Genomic DNA, 20,523 nt, shown 5'->3' with positions numbered 1-20,523 from the left:
AGAGACATGGGAGAGTTAAGAGAGGGAATTAATGAAGGCATAAATTCCCCTCATGGTGAATAAATGGAAAATGAGAAAGGAAATCTCACATTTTCTCCTTCTTCCTCCTCTTTCCTCCTTTTCCTTTCTCCACCGAGACCAAGGACTCCCCCATCTCCTTGATCCGAACACTAAGCTCAGTTCCTCTTTAAGAAAAAGTAAATCTAGAGAGGACACCTACAAGACCTATCCTTTTCAAGCAAGAAAAACAAGAAGAGGTACAAGAAGAAGAAGCTATCTCCTTCCTTTGCTTCTAGGATATTTTTCTCCTTAAGAAAAACCATAAGCGAAAGGATGTAAGTTCCCCTCACCTGTGGTACAATAGCTAAATGATTATCATGTAAATATATTGCTTAAAAACCTATGTTTGTTTCAAGAGGGTTTCGGCCAAAGCAAAAAAAAAAAAAGAAAGGTTTAAAGAACTTTGAAAAAAAAACCAACTAGGTATGTTCATGATGGTTGTTATGATATGTATCTTATGGTAAGGGGACTAAACTAATATTTTCATGCTAGAATGTTTGGTTAGAACATAAGTTTATGAACTTAGATTTTTGTCCAAGCAAGAACAAAAGAACTAGGAGAGCTTTAAACCTAAATCAAGCATGCTCTCTTGTCCTTATGATATGTACCTTAGGGTAAAAGGTGTTATTAATGCTTTCTTTCCACTTGTATGTTGATTTGAACTTGATTTTCATCTTCATGAACATCCGGCCATGATAGAGTTGAGGGCCTAGAAGGGCTTAAAACCCAAACCTAAGCATGCTATGATTCTCATAAGACAAGATATGAAGCTAATATGTTATGTCATGATCTTATGTTAAGTTGAACTATATTTTTATGCATATGATGATTCGACCATGTTGAGGCTTGAGCCCTAGGAAAGTCTAAATCAAGTCTAAGATACTCATGACCTTCTTGATGAAAAGATATGAAATAAATTGATGTTCTTATGTTGCTTGTTGCATAGAAACTTGAATTCTTGCTCTATAACTCTCGGCCACACTTGCTTTTAAGACCTAGGATGCTTAAATTCTAAACTAAGTGGTCCATGTTATTCCTTGTAATGAATACTAAGAAAGTTCTTATGGTCTTCATGCTCTTATGCCACTAGAAACCTAATCCCCATGCTTAACAAGGTTCGGCCACATTAGGTTAAAGGGCTTGAGAAGCTTGAAACTTGGACTAAGAGTACTTATGGTGCTTCTCATGATATGTACTGAGATATTGGTATGAAGTTCAACCTTTTCATGTTACTTGTAACCTAGTAACAGGTTGCTAGGGTTTCGGCCATGTTAGGGTTAAAGGCTTAGAGAACTTGGAACCAAAATCAAACATGCTCAAGTTGTTCTTATGAAATATGATGTGGCCATTGTTAGGGTTTTTCATGCTTGTATGTTGCTTATAACCCAAAAATGAGGCTTAATGGGTTTCGGCCATGATATGAAAAAGAACCTAGAAAGCTTGGAACCTATACCAAACATGCTTAAGATGTTCCTTATGTTCTAAGAAATGTTAAATGTTTAGGGTTCACATGCTCTTTTGTTGCTTGCTAACCTAAGCCATCTCTACATGTTTCGGCCACCACTTGTTACTAAGGTTAGAGACCTAATTATGTTCTTTCCATGAACTTCACATGCAATGCTTTATGATATGATAAGAGTATGACATGCTGTGATGTTTATTTGTTATGTTAGGTCCTATTCATGATATGCTATGAGCTTAATTTCATGATATGCTGTGTGCTCAATTTCATGATATGCTATGTGCTTAACTTCATGATATGCTGTGTGCTCAAATTCATGATATGCTATGTGCTTAAACTCATGATATGCTATGTGCTCAAATTCATGATATGCTATGTGCCTAATCTCATGATATGCTATGTGCTCAAATTCAGGATATGCTGTGTGCTAAAATTCATGATAGGTTGTGTGCTTAATTATGCATGTGATCATGATATGCTGTGTGCTCAAGTTCATGATATGCTGTGTGCTCAAATATACATGCTTTAAGCTATGTCTAAAGAGTTGCTTTCCTATAAGTGGGATCAAGAGCACTCTTCATGACATGAATATGACATGAGTGATATGGACTATGTAGATATGACATGCTATTTTACTTTTAAGGCTTGTACCAAGGGTGGGCTCCATAAGCGCCCCGGGGTCGATGGACTAAGAAACGAGCCTCGTTAGGGATGGGCTCCTAAGTGCCCCTAGGTCGATGGACTAAGAAACGGGCCTAGTATATGTATACCTTGTAGGGTTCAAGACTTGATACCTTGGACCTACTAGGACGCGCGCATTTATGTACGTGGTACAAGTCGGGATCCCCTCTTATGTTGAGATTATGTTTAAGTATGTATGTTAATAGTTTTCAAAAGACATGTTGCATATGTTTTCATGATGCATGTTTAAGAATACACCTTGCATATACCTTATGATTATGCCATGATATTTATGATAACGTTATGATATGTCAAGGTGCATTTGATGATCATGTTATGCTATGCCATGATACCTTATGTTTATGCCATGATGTTTATGATGATGCTTATGACATGTATGATGATTATGTTGTGATTATGCAATGATATGCTACATGATATGAAGAAATTATCTACATGTGATATGACTTGTGTTTTAATATGCTATACGGTTTTTGTGAGTAGGAAAGGAACTTACTGAGCCATGAGTGCTCACAGCTTACTTTCTTGTACTACAGATAAGGGCAATGGATGGATGAACTAGGGGAGCAGCAGGAGGGGCTAGAAGGACATGTGTGGCAGTGATCTGGCTAAGGATAAAGAAAATACTTGCTTCCACTAAATAAGAATTATGCCTAGTTATGTCATTTACTTTATAACTTCATGACATTTTACTTTGTGTTGAGTATCATGACTCGAAAACAATATTAAGTATGATATGTGGTTTATGTGATTAGATGATTAGTCATGGTGAATTTTAAAGTCATGAAAAGGTTATAAAATCTTACGAATAAGACTTCCGCTGTAATAAGTAAGTTAGTATGGTAAAGTAACCCCCCGTGGCCTTAGCAGGAGGGGCGGGGCGTTACATAGACCGTGTCATCCTTTGACCAATCTAAATATTGAACTCCAAGTAGACTCACTAAATCAAATGAGCTCAATATCTCATATTGACTCATTTGGGCATGGTCATGCACTTCGTGGTCTCACTCTATCAAGAATATCGATGTCGCTTCCGTCATATAGGAGGGATAGATCCCATCTACATCACTCACATCCCTCTACACAATTCGTTACATACCCAGTAATCGCCTTTATAGTCCACCTAGTTACGGGTGACGTTTGACGAAACCAAAGTACATAACTCCTTATGTAGGGAACCATGGTGACTTCAAGTCTAAGGACTAGTAGTCATACTAATAGTCATATGAGAAAGTATATGACACTCATATAACGATCCATGATACTTTCTCATGGCAGGTCATTCAGTATACATTCTCCAATGCATACCCATGTGTCAACTTGATATCTCTATATCCATGACTTGTGAGATTAAGTCATCGAGTTGACCTACATGTTAGTCTTATTGCATTAACATTGTCCCTGAATGTTAATACTCGACTAGGAATGATTAAAAGTAGTGTTCCCTATATCATCTCACTATCGGTTCAACTAACCGATTGATATAGGTGAGAACCATCTACTCAAGAACGCTATTATACTTAGTTTATTTGGCACCAATACAAGTAAGTATAATAACCAAAACAAATGTCTTTATTTATATAAGGATATGATACAATAAGTCCATAATACAATCATCAAATGAATGGCTCTATGGCTCTAACTAACAATCTCCCACTAGCACTAGTGCCAATCAGTGTAGGCTCTAAGCCCCAATGACCTAGTGTGACCATCATGCTTCCTCTGTGCCAAAGCCTTGGTCAAGGGATCTGCGATGTTAGCCTCTGTAAGTACTCTGCATATCTTCACATCTCCTCTCTCGAATGAGATGGAAGCGCCGTAGTATGTGTTTGGTCGGCTGGTGTGAGCGAGGTTCCTTCGCCTGTGCTATAGCTCCATTGTTGTCACAATAGAGCTCAATAGGGTCAGTGATACTAGGAACCACCCCAAGTTCAGTGATGAACTTGCGAATCCAAACTGCCTCCTTTGCTGCCTCTGATGCAGCAATGTACTCGGCCTTTGTCGTAGAATCAGCTACTGTGTCCTGCTTCGAATTCTTCCAGCTCACAGCACCACCATTTATGCAAAATACGAACCCTGACTGCGATCGATAATCATCCTGATCGGTCTGGAAGTTGGAATCACTGTAACCCTTTACAGCTAGCTCATCAAGAAATATTTTTTAGTCCTTCTTAAGTACTTAAGAATATTCTTGACCGCTATCTAGTGACTTTCACTTGGATCTGACTGGTATCTGCTCGTCATGCTCAAAGCATACGAGACATCAGGTCGAGTACATAGCATGGCGTACATGATAGATCCTATGGCTGAGGCATTAGGGATCTGATCCATGCGGTCTCTCTCCTCTCTAGAAGAGGGACCTTGAGTCTTCGAAAGACTCACGCCATGTGACATAGGCAGAAATCCCTTCTTGGAGTTCTGCATGGCAAACCGAAGGAGTACTTTATCAATATATGTACTCTGACTTAGGCCAAGCAATCTCTTAGATTTATCTCTATAGATCTGTATCCCTAGAATACGGGATGCCTCACATAAGTCCTTCATTGAGAAGCAATTCCCTAGCCAGGTCTTGACAGACTGAAGCAAAGGGATGTCCTTCCCAATGAGTAGTATGTCATCCACGTACAATATGAGGAAGACAACTATGTCCCCTACAACCTTCTTGTAGACACAAGGCTCATCTTCGTTCTTGATGAAACCAAACTATTTGATTGCATCATTGAATCGAAGATTCCAGCTCCGAGAAGCTTGCTTTAGTCCATAAATGGACCTATGCAGCTTGCATACTCTGCTAGTATGCTGTGGATCTACAAAACCCTCAGGTTGTGTCATGTACACATCCTCAAGTAGGTTTCCATTCAGAAACGCTGTTTTGACATCCATCTGTCATATCTCATAGTCATGGTAAGCTGCAATAGCAAGCATGATCCGAATGGATTTAAACATCGCTACTGGACAAAAGGTTTCATCATAGTCAATACCATGAATCTGCTTAAAACCTTTAGCTACCAAGCGACCCTTATAGATAAGTCCATCCATGTCAATCTTTCTCTTAAAGACCTACTTACACCCAATGGGTTTTACTCCTTCAGGTGAATCAACCAAAGTCCATACTTAGTTGGTGTACATGGATTCCATCTCGGATCTCATGGCCTCTAGCCATTTCTCAGAATCTGGTCTCATCACAGCTTTCTGATAGGTGGTAGGCTCATCCTCTATGAACACAATGTCATCATGGTCAGACAAGAGAAATGAGTATCTCTCAGGCTGACGACGTACCCTATCAGACCTGCGAAGAGGTATGTCTACTTGAACTGGTTGTTGTTCCTCAACTTCTTGTGGAACAACATCATCCACAACACTTTGTGGTTCCAGTTCAACTTCCATCGATGCTTCAGTGCTATTGTTCGCATCTTGAACTTCTTCAAGATCGAACGTGCTCCCATTAGTCTTTCTAGAAACAAAGTCCCTTTCTAGAAAGACCCCAGTCTTTGCCACAACTACCTTGTGCTGACTGGGAATGTAGAAGTAATATCCCTTAGTTTCCTTGGGTCCTAATTTGTTTGAGACTTGACGTCTAACGTAAGCCTCACAACCCCAAATCCTCATAAAAGACACCTGAGCATCTCTCCCAGTCCATATCCTATATGGTGTCTTTATCACGGCCTTGGATGGAACTCGGTTGAGTATAAAAGCTACCGTGTCTAGAGCATAGCCCCAAAGGTATGTCGCAAGATCTGTGTGACTCATCATAGATCGTACCATATCTAATAGGGTACGATTCCTCCTTTCGGATACACCATTCCACTGTGGTGTTCCAGGAGGAATGAGTTGGGATAGAATCCCACACTCAGCTAGATAGTCACGAAACTCATGGCTAAGGTATTCTCCACCTCGATCTGATTGAAGTATCTTAATACTCTTGCCAAGCTGGTTCTGTACTTCATTCTTGAATTCTTTGAACTTTTCAAAGGATTCTGACTTATCTGTCATCAAGTACACATAACCATATCTACTGAAGTCATCAGTAAATGTGATGAAGTACCTATAACCACCTCTAGCCGCGACATTGAAAGGGCCACATACATCACTATGTATAAGTCCTAACAAATTAGTCGCTCTTTCGCTGTGCCCACTAAAGGGAGTCTTGGTTATCTTGCCTAGTAGGCATGACTCGCACGTCTCATAAGATTCAAAATCAAATGAGTCCAGCAAACCATCCTTATGGAGCTGGGATAAACGCTTGTCATTTATATGACCTAAGCGACAGTGCCAGAGATAGGTTTGGTTCAGGTCATTTGACTTGAACCTCTTGGTATTTATGTTATAGATATGGCTTTCAAGGTCTAGAATGTAGAGTCCGTTTATCAGAGGTGCACTACAATAGAACATATCTTTTAAATAAATTGAACAACATTTGTCCTTTATTATAAAAGAGAAACCTTTCTTGTCCAAACAAGAAACTGAAATTATGTTCTTAGTTAATGTAGGCACATAACAACAATCATCCAACTCTAATACAAGCCCAGAGGGCAGAGATAGAAAATAAGTCCCTACAGCAACAGCAGCAACCCGTGCTCCATTACCTACTCGTAGGTCCACCTCGCCCTTCGCCAATGCCCTACTATTTCTCAGCGCCTGCACATTAGTACAAATGTGAGAAGCACATCCGGTATCTAATACCCATGATAAAGAAATAGATAGATTGACTTCTATAACATATATACCTGAAGTGGAAGTCTCACTTCGCTTCTTCTTAAGATCTTCCAGGTACACCTTGCAGTTCCTCTTCCAGTGCCCGGTCTGACCTTGGCGACCCCTCCTTTAGGCTTCAGTGACTTGCCTTTGCCCTTGGCTTGGGACTTTCTTTTGCCTTTGGGCTTGCCCTTGCCCTTGTGTTTCTGAACCATCAGAACAGAGTGGGGCTTTGCCTTCTTAAGGTTCAGCTCAGTAGTTCTTAACATGCTAAGCAGCTCAGGCAGTGACTTGTCAATTTCGTTCATATTGTAGTTTAGAACGAACTGACTATAGCTATCCGGCAAGGATTGCAAGATCAGGTTAGTGGCCAGCTCTTGGCCAAGCGGGAATCCCAACCTCTGTAGGTTTTCTATGTACCCAATCATTTTGAGTACATATGGGCCTACGGGAGCCCCATCTGACATCTTGTACTGAAATAGTGCCCTTGAGATCTCAAATCTTTCATGCCTCGCTTGTCCTTGATACAGTTGATGAAGATGTTCAACTATATTGTAAGCGCCCATCAACTCGTGTTGCTTCTGAAGCTCAGAGTTCATGGTCGCGAGCATTAGACAGGACACATCTAATGCGTCATCTTGATGCTTCTTGTAAGCATCTTTGTTAGCTCGCGGGGCATTGGCAGGAGGAGCCTCTGGAATGGGCTGCTCCAGAACGTACAGTTTACGTTCTTGGGTGAGAACTATTCTCAAGTTCCTGTAAAAGTCCAGGAAATTTGCTCCGTTGAGATTGTCCTTCTCAAGGATAGAACGTAGGGAGAAAGTGTTCGTATTCGACGTCATGGTTATCTACAACAGAAAAATACAGAAAATAAATTATCATATTCTTTTAAATCATTTAATTAGGCCTTTAACTAAATGATGCTCCCACTGAATTCTATAATTCATGTGGGACAAGATCCACATCATACTAACCCTTGAGTTAGTTTTGACTAATACGCCCAAGATTTAGTATGATCGGTAGGTAACTATTTACCAATTACATCTCTATGCAACTCTTGCTTATAGGATCATTATCCGCAGTTATATTAAAACTTGAGTTAGCTTTGGCTAATAAGCCCAAGAATTAATATAAATGTGATTTATGTCCTATCTTTCCAACCATTGGAAGAATGTCTATAGTTGTACTCGATCCAACCGAGTTAACTAGGAATACTCAATCTAATTGAGTTTGTATTCGCCCATGCGTTGATAAGCGGGACCAAGATTGTCCCTCCGTACCCTACCAAGATAATATGTGTTGCTCTGCTTTGGCAGATTCAATAACACATGTGATCGAGGTAGTGATAGGTATCACGACACGGTAGGCATTAGAGTTGACGCGATTTAGATCTAATCTAACCGTCGATGTGTATCAAATACGTGATAGATATAATCTAATCGAAAGGGTGCATCTTGTACACGATTTAGATCTAATCTAATCGTTAGACACTAATTAATTACTAATCATGCATCACATACACACAAGCAATTAATTAAATTAATTTGTGATTAGTCATGGCTCTACTACGATTTTCTCAAGCCAATGAGAAGATCGGATGGTCAACCTAAGGTCAACAGCTTCTCAAGCTCCTTCCCTTGACCACCTTGTGTTGCTCGCGCCCTCCTCGTAACTCTGTCTCGAGTGGACTTTCCACGGCTCCAATTTTGTACATTACAATTTTGAAACTCGAGTTACATTCGAGTCTAAACTAATTTTACAATAAGAATAAATAGAAAAAGGCACGACGCGCAGGTCGCGTATCAAATATACAGCACACACAACACAAATGACGGCGCGCAGACCGTAATATGAATTACAACACAAATCCAATCAGATTGGGTCTTTTTGGACTATGACTATCACAAATTATACATAATTCTAAATTTTGTAATTTTCATAATTTTCTATAATTTTAATACAAATTTTTACGAGTAAAAATTTCCGGCGGTCCCGTTTAGCGGTTTTCGGACGCAATCGCGGAACGAATCCCCTTGCGGGGCCAGGGGCAGCGCCCCTACCCGCGATCTAACCATCGCGAGTGTCCCTAAGCGATTCTATAGCACCTTAGCCCGCTGTCCCAAAAAATTTTGGGGCGAAACCTTGCCGTTTCAGAAAAATCTTCTCGGTAGTCGAAGCCTACAAGTGTCGAAACACTTGTGCTTCGCTTCTACGAGAAAATTACTCATAAAAACCATAAAAAAACTTAAATATACAGAAAATCACAGAACCTATATTTTTCATAAAAAATCAAATTAAACTCGTACAAGTCTTCGCACGTGGCTCTGATACCACTGTTGGGTTTTTCGGACCGCGAAAACCGCTTTTTCGCGTCGCGGAAACCCCGAAACCCACTACCGGATCCGTGCGAAGAATAAAAATTTTGAAAACATTACGAGTACGAGTTTACCAACCTATAGATCTACACTAGAGCTATATGTTAAGAGTTTTTACCCTCGTAGCGTGCCCTTCGCGAGTCTCGTTTGTCCAAGGAGATACCGGATCTCAAGTTGTCAAGGTAGACAACTCTCTACACGTATCCACACGAACAAAGAGGGAGAAAAACCAAACTAAAGTGTGCTAGCACCTTAGTAGGGTTCGGCCAAGGTAGGAGGAGAGGGAGAGAAGAAATAACTCAAGGAGGAAGAAGATGTCAATGAGCCTTGAATGAAAAAAATGAATTCCCATTCATTTTGCGTGGCCGGCCACACCAAGTGTAACTCCTCTCATTAATGTGGCCGGCCACATTAAAGCAAAGGAGAAGATGTAACTTCCATTAGGTGGCACACTCATGTGTTAACTATGATGATGTGGCACATCATCATTGGCCACTTAATGTCAAGTCACAAATGATGTGGCATAAAGTCAAACTTGACTCTTCCTCTTCCTCTCAAGTCAAGTCAAACTTGACTTAATCTCTCTCATGGTTGATCTAATCCAACCATTTAATTCAAGCCAATTTAATATAATGAATCTTATTCATTTAATTAAATTGATTCAATGAGTCATAATCTAAATTAGACTCATTGAACACATGAATCAACTTGAGTCTAACTCAATTAGCCTAATTAGGATTACTCTTAATCCAATTTGATTCATCACATGAATCTAATTCTCTTGGTTCATCATATGAACCTAATCTCTATCTAATTATCCTTAGTGTGTGACTCTATAGGTTCTTGTAACGTTGGCAATGCCCCTAAACCCATTTAGGAGCATAAGTAATGAGCGGTATCTAGCAACACATCATTATTACCCAAGTTACAAGAATGTTGAGATCCAACATCACCTTGTGACTACTAATTGTGACTCCTGACAATATATGACAAGTGTCCTTCTATCTTAGACATCTAGATTGATCAATGTGAGGCATAGACCTTGTCATCCTCTGACCGATCTAAATCTTGAACTCCAAGTAGACTCACTAAATCAAATGAGCTCAATATCTCATATTGACTTATTTGGGCATGACCATGTATTTCGTGGTCTCACTCTATCAAGAATATCGATGTCGCTCCCGTCATAGAGGAGGGATAGATCCCATCTACATCACTCACATCCCTCTGCATAATTCGTTACATACCCAGTAATCGCCTTTATAGTCCACCCAGTTACAGGTGACGTTTTACGAAACCAAAGTACATAACTCCTTATGTAGGGAACCATGGTGACTTCAGGTCTAAGGACTAGTAGTCATACTAATAGTCACATGAGAAAGTATATGACACTCATATAATGATCCATGATACTTTCTCATGGCGGATCATTCAATATACATTCTCCAATGCATACTCATGTGTCAACTTGATATCTCTATATCCATAACTTATGAGATCAGGTCATCGAGTTGACCTACATGCTAGTCTTATTGCATTAACATTGTCCCTGAATGTTAATACTCGACTAGGAATGATTAATAATGTTCCCTATATCATCTCACTATCGGTTCAACTAACCGATTGATATAGGTGAGAACCTTCTACTCAAGGACGCTATTATACTTAGTTTATTTGGCACCAATACAAGTAAGTATAATAACCAAAACAAATGTCTTTATTTATATAAGAATATGATACAATAAGTTCATGATACAATCATCAAATGATTGGCTCTAGGGCTCTAACTAACACCATAGGCTAGCATTTAATGGGCATGGATGCATGCTCGGTCTTAATGGGAGCGATTTATGCGTATTGCAAGGAGATTTGGGCGACGTTAGCATTGACCGCTCGGCTTGCACCCCACCAGGAGCGATGAGGAAAAGTATCCAAGTACGGAGGCTTTAAGCGCCGATCGACATAGAAAGATCAGTCTTACACGGGCCGATCGGGATCCAACCAACCCAATGGCTGGCCGGCCAATCGGTCACCAGACTACGTGTCCAGTCAGTCGGACTTGCAGCCTCCTTCGACTAGACTTAAGGGGGAGGCACGTGATTCGGCGGTACGAGGGGGCCCCGTCCTGCAGTTAGTCCTGAGCCACGTAGGAGGTCAAAGTCAACGGTCAACGTCGTGAGTATCCAGCTAAGCGGACGTGTGTCTGATTCTGCATTACAACTCGGTCTAATACCGAGCTTCCGACGCTCAGAAGACTCAAAGCATGACTCTAGCAGGGAGGAACGAGGGTCGAGCGACCCCTCGCTTGGCCCTGCAGATATGGTTTCTTCGCTCGGTAAGACGAAGCCGGGACAATAAGATGATTGGCCGAGCGGACATCCCGCTCGGCCCGGCCATGGGATTGCCCGAAAGGCACTAGCCAAGCAGTTCCTCCGCTCGGTCCTGTAAAGGACAAAAGAAGCAGTGGGCGATATCTTCTTAGGTAACAGTGTCACCGACAGGCGACATGGTCGGCGGCATGATCAGACAGAGAATCGTACGGTGGAAGTTTCCACTATCACGTCAGGGATATGCTCGTGCTATTAAGGTATGGCGTCAGACACGCTTTTTTGACACATCCATTCCAGGTATGTTTTGAGGAGAGTACACACATCGAGGAACGTGTACGCGCCTCTGGAGAGCCCTATATAAGGACCCCCAGACTTGGACGGAGGTATACTCACATTTTTACTGTAGCTACAGTTTTCGCTTCCTCTTTACTCTATTTCTTTCCGCCGAAGATTTTACTAGAACGTCGGAGGACCATCGCCGGAGAACCAACCCCCCCCCTTCGGCATTGTGCTTACAGGTCCACGACAACGGTAGATCTACACCTTCGAAGTCTTCGACTAGTCAACAGAAATGCCATATCTCCAGTGTCCATTGACTCATCTCTCGGACAGGATCAATCGTGATCTCACATTTTTAAAAGAAAAAATTTATGATTTAATATTTTTAACATTTAAATTTTAATTTTAATTAATATATTTTACATTAAAACAGTATCAAAATCATATAGGTGCCTCATCATAATCTAGTTATGTATAGAATCATATTGGTCCTACATCATAATTGTTTCTAATGACTATTAAAAACATCAATACTCGATCAGAGTTCAACCTTCTTATTCTTCAGTACAATCTTAAACAGAGCTCATAGTAAATTCTAAGCCGAATAAGGTATTCTAACAGCCATTTTCTGTGCAAGCCAAGGCCTATCTGGATCGGGATCTACAAAAGGGTGCGAGATGAAGGATCCTGCCTCATCATCGAGCAGTTCTCTTGACCATGCGACTCGGTTTGTGAGGCAGCAACCAGGTCCTGAGCATCTAGAAATAGGTTCAGAAACCAAACATGAATGCTTTGTTTCTTCGATTATCAGTATCAATGGAACTATGCAAACACTGAATCAATCAAACAGTAAATTGGTTGGATTTAGAGTAACCAATAATCTGTTCGTTGTCTAAAGGAAGAATCTACTGGGAGGTTACAGCAGAAGCAGCTGCAGTCGAACAGAAGACAAATTACCTGTACTCGTAAAAGCATGCGCTTCGTTCATTCTCAGATTTATCCCAGTTGTGCCACCCGAAAGGTCTAATGCAACAGTCCATCCAAGTATACGCGAAAACAACCCTCGCGAAGGGTCCCCATGGTCGCCCAAGAAATGCATAGGAAGTTCCACCGTTGCCCGTGATAATACATCTGCAGGGATCAAATCTGAGAAACAAAATTGAAGCAAACAAAACCAGATGGCACCGGATGCAGAAAATAATATAGTTTATTGACAATATTGGCCCTAACGATGAAACTGATTACTCTAACTCGGATAATGATTTTCCTTGTCACAGAGAAACACAAGCATTTGGGTTAAATTAATTAATTGTCATCGTTTTAACAATCCATACTATATGAGAATCATTATCAACCAAATAATTACCTTCATAATCTGAGCTGCACAATATGATATGGAATTTTAATCTGTATTGCTAATTATAATCCAAATTCAGCATTGTTGATAATATCATTAACAGATTTAACCAAAACTAAAAATTATGAATACATAATATTAGTAGGATTAATTAACCTCTGATTTACTCCTAAACATATTACTACCAACTAACTTAAATTTTTTAAGTAATATATATTAAGGTAAATACCTAGACTTTCTTACTTATACGTCTTATATTATAGTCTAGTGATAATTGCCAACTTATTCTGATATATCTATTGCGAGCATATCAGATACTCATTTTCCTGTTATGAAGGAGATCAAAACTGGTAGTTAATATTTTATAGCAGTCTAAAGGCAATTTAACATTTTTTTTTTTTGCATTTATGAATTTAATAATGATGCAATATAGTTTGCTCAATGACATGTTTAAGACTAAGAATTTTGCATTTCATAGTTACAGTTAAGTGGTGGTTTTGGCTTATTTCTATCAACTCTAGATGTCTACATTGGCATGTGATGGTGAACCTAGAAAAAACGGGTGTGTCTCCTATAGGTAAGAGAAATTTTCAAGGTGAGAGATGAGGTAGGGTAAAAGTTCAGAGGGAAAGAATAAGAATAGATCTTCCTAGTTTTTGTTTTCTTTAGTGGAAGGAAGAGAAGATTCTCTAGGTGGTTTGTGACTAGTTCAGTCTCTTCTCATAACTCTTCCCCATGTCATTTCTATGGTGGTTTCATCTTCGTCGTAAGAAACAGATTTCCTCTTTCTTTTAAAAGAAGCAATCAGTCTCTTGGCTTCTTCACATGACTCCCAAACTCCCTTTCTTTGCATCGGATATGATTGAGCTACAGAAGAAAGAAAACTTGAGATTCTATACTACATTAAAAACATGAAAATATAATTGACAAATAGATTTGGAAAAACAAAATTATTTTTTATTTTGACCTGACGCAAGAAATATTTGGTTCAGATATTGTTCTTCTGACCAATTTAGGCTAAAGGAAAATTAGAGAAAACTATGAAAAAAAATTCCCAGCCCTTTCCCATCCGTGCTTCCTTCCTCCATTGTCTCCATCGGAGAATCACATCCTTGGTTTGGTGAGGTGAAGAAAGCAAAATTATTAATAATTTACAAATTATAAGAGGACAACTAAATTTTAAAAAAAGAGGGGGAGGGGGAGGGGGAGCAGAATAATTTATAGCTTAAATAACAACAGTTGCATAGATAAATCATTAAACAAGAGGTCAGATTTCATATTATAATCCAATTTATTATCATTTTTGAGAAGTTGCATGAAATCATAAAGTGATATCTCGTTAATTCTCCAGAATAGGATGTTTAAGTAATCCATAGCATTTTGTAATCATTCCATCAAGTGATTTTGTTTCAAGAGCTCCATATACAGAATAGTTATTCAATTTGAAAGGACAACTCAATCATAAAACCATCCTCCTGATTTTCTAAGCTTGGGGCGCTTCATAAATATAAACATTCCCAATAAATTTGAAAGAGCAAAACTCAAAAATATGCAATAGACGATTCCATGTTTGCAAGCAAATATAGAATTAGGAGTTATTTTATTCCCATGCAAATCATTTAAACCAGATCTTAGAGCTATCTTTTGACATCAAGAATGAACACAAGCTGGTTCTTTCAACTCAAAATACCCAACAGATACATTTGCTTTTTCTAATCCCATTTAGTTGATTAAAGAATTGTGTACCTCAAGAAGACATAACCTGTTGATTCTTGGGATGATTTCCTATTTTGAGCAGTTATAAATCCCTGCGCCTTGCAGTGGATATGACAATGTTCTAGGAGAGCAGTAGAGTTACCGAAAATAAAGTCAACACTTCCTTATATTGCTTTCCATAATGTAGATATAAGGTATCCTGAAGAATTTAAATAGCATCTGTTAGTAAATGTCAAAAAAATGTAACACCCTAAGCAATTCCTCCAAGCAATACAAAAATGCATCAATTTTCTTTTATTTGCAAGGTGACATGATCAAATTGGAAAACCTGTAAACACTATTCATAATTGCATGAGAAAAATCATAGACAATGCCATGCTGGCATGTTCTTTAAGTTTATAACAAAGAATTGATTTTTTTGGCCTTCATTGGCTGATCTTGGTTTGAATCAACCAGAGCTCAAATTGAATATTATTGTTGTTCAGATTGAAGGATTCAGGCAATTCAAGCAACAAAAGCAGCTCAAGACTCAAATTAGTCTCCCCCCTTTGTTCTTCAGTATGTCTTCTTAAAATTGAGTAACCTCCTCTTGGATTTGACTCTGTTAGCAATGTATTCTACATGAGCCAAATATCTGAACTCATCTATTTAGATTTAAGATAGTCTCCAATGTTGTTAGCTGACAAAGAAAATGCATTTAATATCATCTAAGCAATGTAATTATGATTGAATCTTTGCTATGATAAAAAAAACACTAATTATCCTAAGTTATCTTTGTGATATTTCTCGATCTCCAACCATTTCTCCCTCTCTAGCTTTATTTTCCTGATTCAGAAGAAATGGCAGATTCCATCTCTTGCACTAGGCAAAACGGAATGTGTAAGAAAATGCAAGCAATTGAGAAGAAAGATTGTGCCAATTAAAAGTACCTGCCACCCAAGGAACCTGCAATTGTAGAAAGCACATCGATCAGCAGTCACCCGGATAGCCACAGCCTGTCCCGAACCCTACATGCACACCTAAAATTACTAAATCTCAGCTTTGAACTTCTTGAGTTGCTGAGCACACTGACAGTGGAAGAATATGGGAAACAAACTTAGGGGTTTTGAGGAACCCAATCGGGCATACCTGCGGGGCAGAGTTCTCGAAGGTGATGTTCTCCACGATGAAGTCCTCTCCTTCGACGATCGTGCTTCCGCATCCAAAAGTCCCCGTCCCAATCACTAACGGCGACTACATTTGCGAATAGAAACGCAGAAGAAGCACCTTTATGAGAAAGCGAGCGAGAAGGACGAGGGATTCAGACCTGGTGGTGGTCGATGCGGCTTGCAGTGTTGTCCCAGGTGAGGACAGTGGTATCTGGGCAGGAACCGGCGAGGGTGATGAAATCCTTGGTCTTTGGGACGTACACGGGCTGCCGGTAGACGCCGGGCGCCACCTGGATCACCGTCCGCGTCCGATTGGAGAACGGCACCGCGTCGACCGCCTCCTGGACCGTGCGGAAGTCGCCGCTTCCATCGGCCGCCACCCTAAGCACCTTGTTGCAAGACATGGCCTTCCCTTACCGCCCCTTCTCGCTCCCGATTCTCCTCTCTCTCTCTCTCTCTCTCTCTCTCTCTCTCTCTCCCCTTTGAAAGGTCGGCGGCGGCGGCGGTTTCATCTTTGTGATGTTATTTTGGGAAATTTTCTAACGTCTGATGACCCCAAACTTTTCGCTGAAGCCAGAATTGATTAAGAATAGTAGTCATGGGATTAATAAAACTTTGGACAGTACTAAATGATTAAAATTTAATTAGCTAAATGAAACATTTTATATTTAATTTTCAGCTAATATGTATTAATTAAGATAACATGTATTAATAAAATATTTTATATTTATTTTCTGATTGCCATGTAAAACTTTTTCATTGGAGCATGATTTAGAGCATCACACCCATTTCTTTATCTAAAATATATAATTTAAGACAAAAAAAAATTATTTTATTAAATTTCGATATTTATTTTTTAATACACTGTATATTAATTTTCATATTTCTTTTTTCTCATTTATAATATTTGAGAATAAAATTTATTCTATAAATTTAGAGAAATATGTATAATTTAAAAAAAATAGAATAACTGATATATAAATGATCCGGTGATAAGGACGGGGGATCCTCGTCGGCGAGGGTCAACGGCACGTGGAGGTTAAAGGTCAAGATAGTCAACACGGAGACCGGCCGACCGGACGGAGCAGGCCTACCGACAGGGCCCCATAGGCCGATCGACCGTGAATCCTCCGAACCGAATGAAAGACAACCCGACTAGGGGGCGGGTTTCCGATGCTCAAGGTAAAAAGGTTTTAAGGGTCGAGCGGGATGTCCGTTCGGCCGGTACACAAGGCAGCACAGGCAGGAGCAGTCTCATCCGAGCATATGACCGATGCAGAAGTAATATGCTTGCCGAGCGGCCGATCCGCTCGGCCCCGAAACAGATAAGGAACGCAAGAGGACAAAGGAGACAGGGGATAACATCATCCTCGAGACACCTACTGCCGACAAACAGCAGAGTTGGCGACCGAGCCGTACATAGAATCATACGGTGGAAGCTTCCACCGTCACATCCGGGATATGCTCGGACGATTGCGGAATAGCGCCAGAGGTACTTTCTGACACATGCTCGTTAAGGTAAGTTTGGGGAAGCGTGCACGCATCGGGAAGTGTGCCCGCGTTTCCCCGGGGCCTTATATAAGGACCCCCAGACGTCGACAAAGGTATGCACACATCTCTATTGTAGCATTGTTACTCTGCCTCTCTCGTTGCCTGACTTGAGCGTCGGAGGGCCGTCGCTGGAAAACTCCTCCCGGTTCGGCTTCCTTGCAGGTTTGTTGGAGGGCTACACCACCAGTCGAAGATAACGGAGCGTGTCATGTTCCCAGCGTCCGTCGACTCAGCGCTCGGATAGGATCAATAATTTTTTTTAATTATTTTATTTAAAATTTAAAATAAAATATTCAATATAAAGCTCAAAAAATATCCTCTTGCTCTAATTCCACAATTGCAATTTTTTTTTTTTTTTTTTTTTTTTTTTTTTTCCCACGGGCGGGATCAACCGGTTATAACATGGTATTCTTGCAACATGGGTCGAGAGGTCGAAGGTCTGCGGCAGCAATTGCGATAACATCAATATCTGTCCGTGCTAAACACCTTCGACCGCCATGTCATCGCCGGGCCCGTATTCACCGTGATTTACTCCCTCTCATACTCGTGGGGCAGGGGTGAGGGGGCCGCTGGGCGGCGGGACCCGCCTTTTGCAACAATTGCAATTTTTTTATATTATTACAGCTCAGCGCCAGCCAAGAATTCTATTATTAGAAAAGTTGACCAGTCAGTCACCTGTACAGAGGAGCGGCTCTGTCCTGGTGGAAGAAGCTTCTCGATGACGCTGGCGCCGCCCGGCCCATCCGCAGCACCGGGAGAGCGCCCAATAGACCAAGGACGCAATGGAGACTCCAAAGAACCACGCGCTGCCGTAGACCACGTCGAACATCTCCCACGTCACCCCCACCGCGCCCACCTTGTGCAGGAAACCCGGGACCGCCGGGGCCACGCCCGCCGCCAACGCCACAAATGCCACCACGTTGTACCCTCCAGTGTAGTAGTACGGCCCGTGCTCGTTGTCGGAGTAGAGGCCGCTTACGTCGAGGCGCGCTCGCCGGAGGACGTAGTAGTCGGTGAGCATGATCCCGGTGATTGGCCCGAGGACGGCGGAGTAGCCGACGAGCCACGTGTAGACGAAGCTGTCGCTGGAGCCCATGAGCTTCCACGGCTGGAAGGCGAAACTGATGGCGGCGGTGAGCAGCGAGCCGGTGGCGAAGCTGAAGGCGGAGGGGCAGAGGCTGAGGAGCATGGTGACAGGGGCGACGAAATTGGCTGGGATGTTAGTGGTGATAGTCGCCAGGGCGATCCCGAAGAAGGCGATGGCGGAGACGAAGAAGTTAGAATTGATAGTCGAGAGGAGCTCGATTGGGTTGGAGATCGTTCGGCCGAAGATGACCACGGTCGCGGAGGTGATGGCGAGGCCGGCGAAGGTGAAGGCGGTCTGGAAAATTGGGAGGCCCATTTGGCCGAACACCTGGTCGGCTTGGCTGCATGCGAACCGCGCGAAATCGGAGATGTTGAGGGCGAGGCTGGCCCAGGTGCCGACGCATCCAGTGAGAGAGGAGAAGAAGACGGGCCAGAACTGGGAAGGGGAGAGGCGTGACGGCGTGGATAGCATATCGCCGAAGCTGCCCGCCGCAGCATAAGCCCAGGCGAAGAGGGTAGCGACGAGGAGGATCAGGATTGGGGCAGAAAACCGGCTTAGGGCATTGATCGCACCCATACCCTTCCATACGACGGCAAGCTGGAGGACAGAAAAGAGGAGGAAGCAGCCAAGCTCAAGCGGCGAGGTGCCGAGCCAGGAGAGGGGCTGGGCGAGGGGCGACGAGGCCGCCGAGCGGGGAAGGAGGAGGAGGAAAATAGACTGGCCTCCGATCCAAGACTCTATGCCACACCATCCGCAGGCAACGACGGCGCGAAGGAGGGCCGGGACGAAGGCGCCCCGGACGCCGAAGGCGGCGCGGAGCTGGACGGAGAAGTGGACCCCGTAGCGAACGCCAGCGTGCGCGGTGAGGCAGATGGGAGCGACGATGACGAGGTTGCCGAGGAAGATTGTGGCGATCCCTTGCCACCACGACATCCCGAGATCTACCAGGCTTCCGGCCAAGTAGTAGTTAGGGACGTTCGTGACCAAGGCGATCCAGAGACCGGCCATGTCCCATCCGGAGAGGGTGCGTTCGGCGACGGACACAGGACATAGGCCGCCGCCGCCGCGACGACCAAGATCGCCGGTATCGATGAAGTTCGAATCGGTCTCCATGGACGATATTGATGTCATTCGTTCAATTATTATTCAAGCGACGCACATTGAACTTTTGGTCCTGGTACGTAGGAGCGCTGATCCTCTATTCGGTAAAATGTGGATTAGAGTATGGATAACTCTCTATTATTGGTGGAGAGTAAGTATATACTTATTTTATACATAGATCATTACTCTCCATCAATGATGAAAAGTGATTCATTTTCCGGTCCACGTTTTGCAACTCATAGGATTTAAACTGAATTTGTAGACGTTGAGCCCACATCCTCGGGTCCATTAAAAGTGGACCATGATAGTTTAGTTACGATATGTTTTTACAGGTTCATCGTCTCTCGATTATAGTTTAGATCAAAAAAAGATGGTATGAGGTTATTTGAAAATTGTCCTCGCTCAACGTCAGGCTATCTGATCACTTGCCTACCATTGGTGGTCTCCGGGTGGCATCCGACCATTCGTTCCGATCTAAATTGTAACTTATGAAGCGGTGAACATAGGAAGGGATCACAATCAATTACGATCGGATCGCGACCACGATTCGATCGTAATTGTAAGTGGTCAATCCCCTGATCTATTTTTTTGTGGACTAGAGGATTTGCCACCCTAGTGAGCATGATCTCCTAGTTAAAAAAAGTGGATCTAGGAATTGAC

At 41.9% G+C, this 20,523-nt stretch overlaps 1 protein-coding gene and 1 pseudogene across 1 annotated transcript; both read right to left on the bottom strand.

Annotated features, from left to right (window-relative positions):
- Positions 1-12,349: 12,349 nt before the first annotated feature.
- Positions 12,350-16,528, bottom strand: LOC122041653 (annotated as a pseudogene).
- A 31-nt stretch (positions 16,529-16,559) lies between these two features.
- LOC122041652 (purine-uracil permease NCS1-like) lies at positions 16,560-19,983 on the bottom strand. Its single transcript, XM_042601411.1, has 2 exons — positions 18,351-19,983; positions 16,560-16,691 (listed from the first exon to the last, which is right to left on the bottom strand). The coding sequence occupies exons 1-2, from the start codon at positions 19,891-19,893 to the stop codon at positions 16,633-16,635; spliced, it is 1,602 nt and encodes a 533-aa protein (XP_042457345.1). The 5' UTR covers positions 19,894-19,983; the 3' UTR covers positions 16,560-16,632.
- Between the last annotated feature and the right edge of the window lie 540 nt (positions 19,984-20,523).

Source organism: Zingiber officinale, chromosome 2A (genome assembly GCF_018446385.1).
Source record: "Zingiber officinale cultivar Zhangliang chromosome 2A, Zo_v1.1, whole genome shotgun sequence".
In the NCBI taxonomy this organism is placed as follows: Eukaryota; Viridiplantae; Streptophyta; class Magnoliopsida; order Zingiberales; family Zingiberaceae; genus Zingiber; species Zingiber officinale.
Note: the sequence above shows the minus strand (reverse complement) of the source record. Positions and strands in the feature narration are given on the sequence as shown.